Consider the following 13409-nt stretch of genomic DNA (forward strand, 5'->3'; position numbering starts at 1 on the left):
GTATTATCTTTTGACATGTTCCATTAAAATTCACATATGTAAATATTTGTGCTCAGCAGTCCTATCCCTAACTTCATAATGATGCTTCTGTTAAGTTCATGCAGTAACAAATATTGTGTCCTGTAGTCGGTCCGAGTCGCACGGGCGCTGGGGTTGATTCAGAAAACACACATGCAAAATGACATCGAATTTTGGCTGTGTTAACAAAAGGCCTTTTTGTGTGTGTATCCAACCTCTGATTGTTTGCATCATGTTCCTGATATTGAGTTGCATGTATCCAAGTGATCAGTTTCATAATAGGTGTTTCTGAAGTTGTACATGTCAAAGGTTATCTTCAGTTAACCAGTAAGAAACAGACCTGCTTACGTAGATTCTGCATTTTAGAGCCAGCGAACAAGAGGCCTCGTGTGCGCTTGTGATGCAAATCAACTCATCGCCACCTTGAGCACACACGGCTTTGCATCACAAAAGAAACAATGCCTTAGAATTTAATTGTCTTCATAGGTTCGATTCAGTTATAGATCCAATCGTTTACATGTGTGAGTAGGTGTTTCCTTTGGTCTCTTGACATGAGAATAATATAGGACATGGCAGGTTATATTATTAATACATGATGTATGTTAACTAGAAGAAAAAATCCAGATTTGCAAAGAGGTTATGATTTCAGAGATTAGTGCTTATAAAATACTCGCTTTCCTAATTATAAGTTTCTTTGTGTCTTCGGTTGGCTTCTAAGGTGATACGCTAAGCTAATCAGTTTGCTGAGAAATAATGCATGTATCCAGATTATATATATGTTCCCGATAGATTGTCCATTAATTTCTTATAGAGCAAGAGCTATTTTAGCCATCTCCCAAGGAAACCAATAAAAGAAAACATGTCTAAACTCTAAACACTAAATGTCCTTGCAGATCTTGTCCAGATTGTCAATTTAATGTGACCATGAGATATTCTCATGCAGTTTCAGAAGGTTCATTTGGGGATTAAAATGTTGATAAGGCTTCTAATCCATTCGGATGACTTTGCTATTATCTGCAGTATGTTTTTAAATGCCGATGCTCCATATAATTGGTCGTTCAATTAGCGTTAGATTCCTCAACCAGTGCAGCTTCATTCTTTCCTTGCTTGCAGGAAATACAATTCTTGATTTCAACAATGGGTGTGAAATAGTATATGCAGAGCTAGATGCGGCGAAATCTGCAGACGCCATGAGTGGCGGCGCAGTTCCTCGCGGTCTATTACCAATCGCCGCTGCTCGCAGTGGTTGCGCCACTGCTATTTCGGTGTCCAGCGGCCTCACCCTCTTCTCGTCCATCATGGAGCTCACAGGAGGTTATGTTTGAGATCTTAATAACTTTTTTTTTCATGTGCTCACTGTCGCTTGATTCCCTTCTATCAGTTGTGGGATGGGCTGATTTGGAAGACCAAATACGGTCTGGCTGTGATCCAAACATTCTTCTTTTGCATTGGATATGAGTCAAGTCCTCTAAATTTCTTTATTTCCACCAGTGTGATTGTACTGATTTATTGATACCCTGTAGTTAGCATAAAGGGGAGCTTGCTTATCTGACAAAAGAATTTTATTATATTAAAGAGTTGTTGTATTGGGATTTTAGAATAAAGTGCTTCACTAGAAGTCCATAAGAAAAACTTTGGTACTTCTTCATAGGATTAACTCTGGTACTTCTTCATAAGATTTCGGTGATATAATGATATAGTGCAAAATTTCATACTACTTATTTGATGAATGCTTCTACATATTTCTAGGCTCTGCATTTCTATGTTTGATTACTGTATTTTCTCTCAAGCCCTATTGGACTTGTATCATTTGTGTTATATGTCATTGAACTGAAACTAGCATTTTGGACATCCATTGGACAATATTGTATACTCTGACTTCAATTCCATGAGAGTACTGAACTTGGCATTCAGAGTCATCTCATGGAACTGAAGTTGGCATTGATCTCTAAAAAAAATTAGTGTAAGGAACATAAAGAACATAATTTGTATATTCCGTCTTGTTTTACCTTACTAGAGTACTGTATTGATCCACACAATGGACAGACACATATTTAAGCAATTAGCAAAAAAAGACATTTAAGGCTTTGCTTGCATGGTCGAAATTACTGGTCGTGGAGGTCTTCAATAGCTTCCATAACTATATGAGAAAACTCTGAGAATTTCTGTCTCATTGTCTGGTCATATTCAGTTCATGTTTTGAAGTTCTATACTGCCTGGATGCTAAGAGGAGTTTTGTAGCCGTATTTACTTTTTAGACATCACCCAGTGCCAGAGTTTAACTTTTTTTATTCAACACTTTATTTGTGGAAATATATTTAACAGAGTTAATAATTGCAGAAAATTGGTAACACTGCACTCAGTTAAGATTATGAGATATCTGTTGTATGTATTATTTATCAATACTACCTCAATTTCTTCCTGTCGTATTTGCATGTATCTCATGCTCTTACTGATGTTTTAGCCTTCTATATGTTGTTTCGAAGTGAGCTGAGGACAATGGCTATGAGGAGGGTGAAGGCGCAGCTTCTACTTATTTATTGTTGCAAAAGGGTCACAAGAAGAAACACATTATGCAGCAGAGTATTAATGGTTTAGGACCATATGAAACTGACGTATCTTATGGTCTGCGATGTTCACCTCCTCTATTGCGGTGGAAGCCGGAAATGCTAGAAATGCAGTGATGGAGAAGAGCTCACAGTGGTATGTTCTTGCTCACTTGCTCTCACAAGCCCCTCACGTTGATTAATTTTTCTCCTGTGTGACTAAATTCATGTACTGAATCCTTGATTATCTAAGGGTTTCAATACTTACCCAACTCTGCTCTGCACTGATGGTTGCTCAATGATCGATCGTTGCATGGTACTTTGTCTTTTATTCTGATTGTCCTGATTAGTAAAATGGAGCAGGAGTTCCTTGGTTCCAACAGAAAAAAAATCTAGATCAATTTCGGAATTAAATCCACTTGAACTTTTTGTGAATAAACATTCACCTTATGAAAAAAAGAATGCAAATCACATTTTAATTTTATGTTCCGAGTCTAAGCAAACAAACAAATATATTGTTCTAGCAATAGCCCAAATGGATTCGATTATTCTTTCCTAGCAAAGTAAGATTAGCAAAAGGTAAAAGAATGTTTCTGCTTCACGAGGAAATTAATTCAAAATCTAACAGAATCAGATATTGATCTATTGGATCTAAATAAAGTATATTAAGATATTTGTCTATGAGAAATTTTGGTTAGTCTAACTCTCCATCCTTTTCACCATGTAGATTCAATTTTTGGGGAATTGCCCTTTTAAGATTCACGATGCATGTGCACTGGGGAAACCAGGACCGTTGTTAGTGCAATAATTTATGCCTGCATATCCATCTAGGCATGACCACTTGATTGCATGAATTATGTCCCTGTGAACTCCTTACTATATTACTATGTGACTGTGCTAAGTTGAATAGTGAAATGAGAGTACATCTTAATGTGTTATCTCATTTCTGAATGTTGGGTTTTCATAATCCAACTTTATAAGAATAAATGCTACTGGTTTTTATGATTAATATGGATTTCAGTTGTCTAATGTTGCCCGTTTTCTAGCACCACAATTTAAATTTCAATATTTTGGTATATTTGATGTAATCAGTGACAACCTTTGTTATGCTCTGACATTCCTTGATGGAGAAAGTTCTAATCTTAGTGAATTTGAAGCATGCCTCCCATCTGTAGTATCATCCAGAGTTTGTAATAATGCCAAGAAGATGCCTAACAATATACAGTTGAAGATATCAACTCCAATGAATTACTGGCTAAAGCCCTTTGAGAAATTCGGTCCAGTTTATAACGACATTTCCTTGTTAATTTTTCTCTGCTGAATTTGACTGGTAGGTCTCAGTACAAAAATAGCTTATGTGCTACTGCAAGGTGATGCCAAAGCTGGCGAATTTTCGGCCTTTTTTGTGGCTTTGCTCCTCTTCTAAAGAATTTACCTTCAGAAGAGACTGGAGAAGACATGGAAGCTACAGCCAATTTGCATTGGTAATTGATTACCATTAAATACCCATAGCACAACATCATCAATAGTCAATAAGAGTAATTTGCTATCAACATTATTTCATCCATGACTATGAGATATATAACTCCTGAAAATAGCTGAATTGGATCGATTATGAGAACATGAACCTCTTGCTTGTAAGCATACATAATCTGGAGTAGCATGGATGGCATGCCCTGTTATTTCATATTTGTCGCATGGTCTGACCTTTGATAGAAGGAGTTGATTTCTTTATCCCGTTTGAGGTATGTAGACCTGCCAAATTTTCTATGGAGTGCAGCGTCAGGTCATTGCCAAGGTCTGTGTCTATGTGGACGACCACTACTTCTTCTATGACACCCACGAGAGGGACATGGTCTACATTGAGGACTACTCCAATGGCAAGTCAATGATGGCGCCGACGAGCAGCTTCTCGAGTAGACGATGAGGAAGGCGAGCAACAGATCAGTGTAGCGCGGTGACAGTAATAAGAGTTATCTGTAATGCATTTTCCATGCCATCAGGCTGTATCTTTGTATGTCTTCTTTCTTGTGCTATAAATACAAACATATGCAAAAAAAATATAATGGGTGGTCTGCATTATCTCTACAACCAGTTTAAGTTGTTCTGAACTTATAATTTCTCTGTTGCAATACATATACATGTGCACTAAGCCTCTTAGAGACCAAACAAGTCAGCTAAATGGGCAGCAACATGCCAGGCAGCGCACCATCATGCCTAGGATTGTTAGTAAACAGTTGACATAAGATCTTTGTAGAAAATTATATTTTTTGTTTATGGAATTATGTTGAATGCTTGCCAACAGAATGTTTGAAGAATTGCTTGTTTATTTGCTGAAATTTGGTTCACTTTTTAATGAAAAGGAGCATTGTATGTAATGCATCAGTTGTGCATGCATGCATGTTGTCAATCAGAGCTAAAATTTCATGGAAAGGGCGCCACCCTACCTAGCACCGCACAAACTTTCCCTCAGACGGCGCCACCGGGTGGCGCCCCAATCACTAGTCCAAAGATTAAAAAGTGTGCTGCTTCTATTGCATGGACACAGGCAGCTCTTGTACTAGTACTAGTACTTACATGCGGGAAGTACCCAAAGGGAAGATGGTTAGCAAAAAGCATAGGCTATCTCGTAATTAAATAATAGCTAAAAGAAAAAGAGGATCGAATCAGCCTGTGCGTTGCCAGCAATTTGAAGTTTGTGCATTGCATGGGCAGTACTACTGCGCCAGCTCCTCCGCCAAATTACCGCAAGTGGGTTTTTATTTTATAGCAGGTCATGTGCTGCCGCCCATCCAGCGTACGGGCCTGGCCCGATCGGCTAGTCAGGGGCGCGCAGGGTTCGGCTGCCATGCCTCCTGCCGCCGCTGCTCTCCACAGGCGCTTTGCCGTCTGTCATCCGTATTGTCAAAACTAGGTTAAGCGTATGCCAGCTTAGGCAGGGACGCGTACGTGTTAAATAAGGTACTAGGCCAAAGAGATTACAAGACATAGGAGATTAGAGAAGGTTAAGATCGATCTCGTTATCTACAGGATAACTACAACAACATAGGATGTCGATCCTACCAGCCCAACCACCTAACGTGATACACACGCACGCACACAACGTGATATACACGGTTTATACGTACACTGTGTATATACACAGAATACAATATTTAACACTCCCCCTCAATCACAACTATCTAAGTTGAGATTGCGCCTGAATGCCTTCAGCTGGTGCAAAGTAAGTGGCTTAGTGAATGCGTCTGCAACTTGATCACCAGTGGGTATAAACCTTATATTCAACAATTTTTCAGCCCGTTCACGAACAAAATGATAGTCAATTTCAATATGTTTTGTCCTGGCATGAAATATAGGATTAGCAGATAGGTATGTGGCACCAAGATTATCACACCAGAGTGATGCAGCTTTTGGATGATGAACACCCAGCTCTGTTAGCAAATGTTGGACCCAAATAATTTCAGCAGCAGCATTGGCTAATGCCTTGTACTCAGCTTCTGTATTGGACCGAGAAACAGTAGGTTGCTTGCGAGCACACCAGGATATCAAGTTACCTCCAAGGAATACTGCAAAGCCTCCTGTGGACCTCCTGTCATCAGGATAGCCTACCCAGTCTGCATCTGAAAAAGCACTAACTAGCATAGAATCTGACTTTCCAAATTTTAGACCATGACCTTTGGTTCCTTGAAGATATTTAAGTATCCTTTTTACGGCTGTCCAATGGACACTAGTAGGAGCATGTAAAAATTGACAAACTTTGTTTACTGAGTATGAAATATCTGGCCTAGTCAAAGTCAAGTATTGCAATGCTCCTACAATACTTCTATACCTGGTGACATCCTCTGCCCCAAGCGCCTCTCCATCATGAAGGGACAACTTTTCAGAGACAGACAAAGGCGTAGGTGATGGCTTACATGTCTTCATGCCCATCCTCTGAAGTATTTCTTGTACATATTTTTCCTGTGACAACACAATTCCACTTGGTACATGTTTTACCTCAATTCCGAGAAAGAAAGGCAGGCTGCCCAGATCCTTTAGTGCAAAGTCCTTTCTCAAGTCCTTGAGGAGAGCTTCAACTGCTTGAGATGAGGAACTTGTGACAACAATATCATCAACATAAATGAGCATAAAAATGGTTATCCCATGCCTATGATAAAAGAACAATGAGGTGTCGGCCTTAGATGGAGAAAACCCCGAAGATTGCAACTTTGAAGATAACCGAGAGTACCAAGCCCTAGGCGCCTGTTTCAGCCCATACAATGCCTTTTCAAGCTTACAAACATGACGTGGAAATCTGGAGTTTTCATACCCAGGAGGTTGCCTCATGAACACTTCCTCTTCAAGAACACCATGCAAGAATGCGTTCTTTACATCTAGCTGTCGAATGCACCAGTTTCTAGAGACTGCAACCGAAAGAATTATTCTGATAGTAGCTGCTTTTACTACAGGACTAAATGTGTCGTCGTAATCAAGCCCGTACCTCTGCTTGAAACCTTTGGCAACTAAACGTGCCTTATACATGTCAATAGTGCCATCAGATTTTCGCTTGACCTTATAGACCCACTTGCAGTCAATAAGATTCCTTCCCTTGACTGGTGAAACCAAACGCCACGTCTTGTTTTTCATAAGAGCATCATATTCCTCATCCATTGCCTCCTTCCATCGGTGTTCACCCAGTGCTTCTCCCAGATTCTGCGGTTCTCCTGTGGCACAAAAAGAACCCCAACGAACACAACCATCTGTATAGATTTTAGGCTGAACAATACCACTTTGTGACCTAGTATGGGAGCATGCAGGAGGCGGCGGAGCAGGTTGCGAATCACGTTGCTAAAGTCGATTGGAAGAAGAAGACACAGCCGATCCGGAGTCCACATAAGATCCAGAAGGGAACTCTTGGTGCGGCTCCTGGGACGGCACCAGCGAATCAGCGGACGAGGATGCAGCCGCCTCCCCGAAGCGGCCACTTGGCATGTCTGAGTTGGGCTCCAGCGGCTGGTCGGGTGGCAGCCGACCGGAGCCGCGCGCAGAGGGCCTACCTGGACCCGCCATGGGAGCGACCCGCGGGTGCGACAAGGGCCGACCGGGGCCATGTGCGCCTGGCTCACCAGATCCAGCCGCAGGTGTAGCCCTCCTGGCCTGCCTGGTACACCTGACGAGGCTGATCCCGAGGAGATCCCGCCTAGATCAGCTCTGGGATCGCCGTCCGGATCCTCTGCGCCGCGTGCTGTAGCTGCGGATCCTGACATAAAATCATACGAGTTTTCTCCTGTAGCTCCATTATATTCCTGCACACTTTTAGCATTGTTTTGATCAATAGATTCATGAGACATTGACACATGGTCAGCAGGATCTACTACACCCCCGGGGAAAAAGTTTGGCGATGGGAGGAGATGGGCGGGTAGAAGAACAAGCTCTTTGCAAAGTTGAGCGCCGGCGTAGGGGTGGAGTTTGGCAAAAGGAAACACTTGTTCATCAAAAACCACATTGCGAGAAACATAGACTCATCCAGTAGCAACATCCAAACACTTGTAGCCCATATGAAGACTACTGTACCCCAGACAAACACACTGTTTTGAACAAAACTCGAGCTTGTGCTTATTAAAAGGATGTAGATTTGGCCAAACTGCACAATCAAAAATGCGAAGGAATGTGTAATTTGGTTTGGTGCCAAAGAGACGTTCAAGAGGGGTTTGATTATTAATGACTCTGCTACGAACACGATTGATGAGGTAGACAGCTGTGAGGAACGCTTCGTCCCAAAACTTCAATGGCATGTAGGCATGCGCAAGGAGGGAGAGACCCACATCCACTATGTGCCTATGTTTTCTTTCAGCGGAGCCGTTCTGTTGGTGACCATGTGGACAGGAAACATGATGAGTGATGCCTATGTGCTCAAAGAAAGAATGGAGTTTTTGGTATTCACCACCCCAGTCCATTTGCATGGCAAGAATTTTGCGATCAAAGAGACATTCAACATGTTGTTGGAAAAGATGAAACTTTGCAAATACATCAGACTTATTTTTAAGCAAATAGATCCAACTAAACTTGCTGAAATCATCAATAAAGCTAACATAGTACTTTTGTCTGCCAACAGAAACGGGTCCAGGACCCCACACATCTGAAAAAACTAGCTCTAAAGGAGCCTTTAATTCACTAGTAGAACGAGAATAAGGGAGTTGATGACTCTTAGCCATCTGACATGAATCACACACAAGGAGATGATCTTTTTTATTAGAAACTGGAAGACTAAAATCTTGAAGAATTTTCTGGACCACCGGAAAGGCAGGATGCCCTAGGCGCTTGTGCCATCTTGAGGTAGATGGCTTGATCACACTGAGAGCTTGACGAGAAGGAGCATCATGGCGGCCAGAAATAGGGAACAAACGTCCCCTACTCTTGCTTTGAAGAACGGTTCTCCGGGTGGCTCAGTCCTTAACAAAGAAAATTTCAGGGTAAACTTCAAGAAAGGCATGGTAATCACGAATAAGCTTGTAGGCAGAAAGTAAACTTTGATCTGATTCTGGTGCATGGATGATGTTATTTGGTTTGAGAGAGCCATGAGGGGTAGTGAGAACCGAATGACCGATGTGAGCAATGTCCATACCTTGACCACTCATGGTGTGGATTTGTTCTGTGCCAGTGTACCGATCCCGAACAGCAAGCTTCTCCAGCTCCCCTGTCACATGATCGGTTGCTCCGGTGTCGAGGTACCAATTTGTGTCCACTCCATAGGAGTGAACAACATTGACCGAACGGTTTCCTCCACCACCACCTCTGCCCGCAGGGTTACGAACGTTATTGTTGTAGTTGCGATCATAGCGCTTTCTGCAGCGCCAAGCTCCATGCCCCTCCATCTTGCAGATCTGACACTTCTCGCGGTCACCACCACCTTGTCGCGGCGCGCCTCCAGACCCACCGTTGCCAGAGTTATCGGGGTAGCGCTAGCCACCCACGCTGTTGTTGTTGAAGCCGCGGGAGCCACCGCCGTTGCCGCCACCAGGGCGGCTGTAGGTGCCGCCGCCGCGGCCATCGCCCCTGGCCGCAAGGTTTGCGGAGTAGGAGGCGGTTTGGGCGGTGATGCGAGCTTCTGCGGAGAGCAGCAGTGAGAAGAGCTCGTTGAGGCCGATCGACTGCTCGGTTGCCGTGCGCATGGAGATGGCGGAGACGAACCCATTATAGTCAGTCTCATGAAGAAGACCTTGCAGGATGTGGTCGACCACATCAGCCTCATCAAGTGGCTTGCCAGTGGCTGCAAGTTCGTCGACGATGCCCTTCATCTTGGTGAAGTAGGCCGCCGCCGAAAGATCGCCCTTGCGGGTATGCTCGAGCTGTGAGCGGAGCTGGATCACCCTCGCCCTGGATTGCGACGAGAAGCTCTGCAGGAGCGCAACCCAGAGTGTCACCGCGGTAGTGCATGTGCTGACCTGCATCATGACCTCTCGAGACAGCGATGCAATCAAAAAAGTGAGAACCTGCTGGTCCTGGGTGACCCATATGGTGTGCTCGGGGTTGGCCACGGAGGTGACCACCTTCTTGCCAGAGACTTATCTCTCCGTAGCGATCTCAGCAGCAGGCTCCTTGATGGAGCCGTTGATGTAGCCGGTCATCCCTGCCGCCTTTATGTGCGGCAGGACTTGCACCCTCCACACGAGAAAGTTCTCGCGCGTGAGATTCTCGGTGATGGTGTGGCCGAGAGCAGCGATTGAGGATGCAGTCATGGCAACGGAAGACGAAGAACTCGACATGGCTAGATGCGGTGAAGAGGGATGGCTCTGTATACCATGTGAAAACTAGGTTAAGCTTATGCCAGCTTAGGCAGGGACGCGTACTTGTTAAATAGGGCGCTAGGCCAAAGAGATTACAAGACGTAGGAGATTAGAGGAGGTTAGGATCGATCTCGTTATCTACAGGATAACTACAACAACATAGGAGATCGATCCTACCAGCCCAACCACCTAACGTGATACACATGCACGCACACAACGTGATATACGCGGTTTATACATACACCGCATATATACACAGAATACAACGTTTAACACGTATAACCCGACACGCCTTTCTCTTAGAGCATCTCCAACAGCCGCGCTAAACAAGCACCGCGCCGCAAATTTGGCCATTTTAGCGCGCGCAACCCGGCAGGTGGCTCCAGCGGGCGCGCAATAACCGCGTGCGCGGTATAAGGAGTTGGGCGCGAGGTTGGATTCGCTATCTCGCGCGGTGTATTTGGGGCGCCCGCTTCTGCGCGCGGCACACTCGAGCGCTCGCGCCGCACTCTCTCCTCTCCGCCTCCTACGCCCCGCGCGCGCCGTCGCCGGCGAACTGCACCCATGGACACACGCGCCGGCACCCCGCTCACCCCATCCTACAGTCGCGACCCCTCCCTCGTTGTCGCCGCTGCCGCCGCCACCAGAAACCCTAGCGCGGGGTGCATTGGCCTTGCCACCGCCGGAGCTCCGCCGAGCGTCGGCCTCACGCGCAGCCTCTTCTAGCCGCCGCGGATGACCACGACGACGGGTGGCGTCGCGCCGGCGCCGTCCTGTGCCGCCGCCGCTCCCTCGAAGCTCCCCAATGCGGTGCACCTCCGGCCGCCATGGGCGGAATGTCTTTCGATGTGCCTCCTCACACACATTCCCATGAATATGCCGTTGAAGATCTTGCCAACACCGTCGGAGCTTCACGTGATGCGGTGCGTGATGAGGAGAGGAAGGAAGATTCATCTTCGGAGGCAGAAGAATCGTCTTCGGTAGATGAGGACGAAGACGATGAAGAGGATTGATGTGTCTTTCATTTGTGTCTTGAACTTGGTTTGCATTTTGAACTTGATTGGATGAACTTGTGGGCATGATTTTGAACTTGTGGGCATGAACTTTTATTCATCAACTTGTTTGTGTGAAATTTTATATGTCATGTTCATTGCATTTTGAATGTTTCAAATTCATTTTGTGCCCAAAATGCCATATATGCAATGCCCCGGTGAGTCGCGTGCGCTGCATTTTTTGCGCGCTGCTGGAGCGGCGCGCGCGCTGCATTTTAGCGCGGCAGTTGGAGCCAGCGCTGGTGGCCACGCTAAACCAGCCGAAGCACACGCGGCAAACTAGTTTTTTGCGCGGCGCGATGCGCGGCTGTTGGAGATGCTCTTAGATAGCTTCTACGCGCGGACGCAAATCCGATCCGTGAAAAATATCACATAGAATGGCAGCCATACTTTTGCAAAATAATTAATCTATATAAAACAAAATAAACAGAAACTGTAACACCTGATTTGGTGTCTGTTGAAGATCCATCACAACGCGACGACACCTAGGAGGCTCTCAATGAAAGCACCAATGTCAGTTCTATATCCGTCGTATCTCGTAGTAGGGGTCCTAAGCTAGGCGTCTTGGAGCGATGGTAACATGAACATGGGGTTTTACCTAGCTTCGGGCTCTCTCAAAGAGATAATACCCTACATGCTGCTTTTGATTGTATTCATATGGGGTGTAGTACAGAGTACATGTATCTACCACGAGGTTGTAGTAATGAATATGAGATGCCTATTGACTAGCCTGGCCTTGGTTTATATAATACACCGGAGGCCTAAGGTTTTAGGAGAGTCCTTGTCTTGGGCGCCAAGTCTTGTGGAGTCTTCCTTATATGCGGCAGGGGCTGTCCGAACTGGCTCATGAGTAAACGGCCCTGGGGGTCCTCGGCCCAATCCAAGAGATCGGGATACGACATGGTGAGTACCCCTAGTCTAGGACACCGTCAGGGGGAGCCACCGCGGCGTCCCTAGGGCCGACCAACCCGACCAAGAAGCCCCAGTACCGTCCTCTTGGAATTTGGCGCCAGCAGCAGCAGGGGTGTTGGCGGCCGTCATGGATCTGGCACAGAAGGAGGGGGAGGGGGAGGACGCGTCAGCGAGGACTAGTGGCAGCCAGAGCCTGACAGGAAGGGGCGGGCGAGGGCGGAGACACGCCGGCGTCGGTGTGCGGCGAACGTCGACGGGAAAAAGGGGAAGATGACAGCCGAGCCGCCCCGCCGTCACCTTCCTGGGAGTTAGCACGACTTCGCCGACCGCTCCTCCGATGGCGGCGAGGAGGTGGGGCGAGGTGGGGAGGGGGCCGCGGCGGCGTGACTATGTTTCCCCCGCCACCGCTGGGGGAGGCGACACGGGGGTCGCGGGAGGGTTCGGGACCTGAAAGCGAAATCCAAACACGCTCTAATAAAATGAATAGTTACAGCAAGGATTTCTGTTTTAATAAACCATGGAGAACAAAACCGGGCTGCTTAGAGAAAGGGCAAAGGAAAAACATGTGCATTTCATCCTCTATATTTCCACACCCGGAGCAATTTTCATTTTTGTGTTTAGAGAATTTACTTGCTCTCTTACCCTTAGGAAGCGCTTTCCTGAAAAGCCTCCAAGCAAATGTTTGTACCGTAGCGTCATGAGTTTGTCTTGCCAAACTTAGTTTATAAGAGCAATGGTTTGTGGATGAACCTCTTTCGGCCATTGTCTAGCCAACAACTCAAGGTGGTTGAAAAAATGCCTATATGTACTTTTGAAGGAGAATGTTATTAGTTTCCAAATCAAAGCATATTTTCCCAGCAGCTGCAACTATAGGAATCTGAAGAATATTATTAGCTATCTCAAGAGTGAACAGAGATTAACTCAGATCAACATTTCAAGCTTTTTGATTTGGCTACCAAAGATCTTTAACTAGAATTTATTGCATTTTTTTTGGAATAGGATGATGTTTCCTTGCTCGACGGAGAAGATATAAGATAAGAATGTGTGCATAGCATCTTAATAATGTTTTTTTTGCAAATATCTTTAGTTCGTTTCAAGAAGACTGAAAAAATCTT

At 45.3% G+C, this 13409-nt stretch overlaps 1 protein-coding gene across 6 annotated transcripts in view; it reads left to right on the top strand.

Moving 5' to 3' along the window:
* Positions 1 to 4698, top strand: part of LOC119295035 — a 5398-nt gene extending 700 nt beyond the window's left edge. The window contains exons 2-4 of one of the 6 annotated variants that reach the window (XR_005143674.1): positions 962 to 1037; positions 1132 to 2721; positions 3899 to 4698. Coding sequence is in view for 1 of the 6 variants with exons in the window: in XM_037573362.1 (XP_037429259.1) it covers positions 962 to 1037; positions 1132 to 1343 (288 nt within the window). In the remaining 5 variants the exon portion in view is untranslated. Of the gene's footprint in view, positions 1 to 6 lie in introns of those variants that run through there. The other 5 variants (XR_005143675.1, XM_037573362.1, XR_005143678.1 and 2 more) reach the window with 5 other exon arrangements.
* The last annotated feature ends 8711 nt before the right edge of the window (positions 4699 to 13409 follow it).

The sequence above is a fragment of the Triticum dicoccoides genome, chromosome 4B (assembly GCF_002162155.2).
Source record: "Triticum dicoccoides isolate Atlit2015 ecotype Zavitan chromosome 4B, WEW_v2.0, whole genome shotgun sequence".
Lineage (NCBI taxonomy): Eukaryota > Viridiplantae > Streptophyta > Magnoliopsida > Poales > Poaceae > Triticum > Triticum dicoccoides.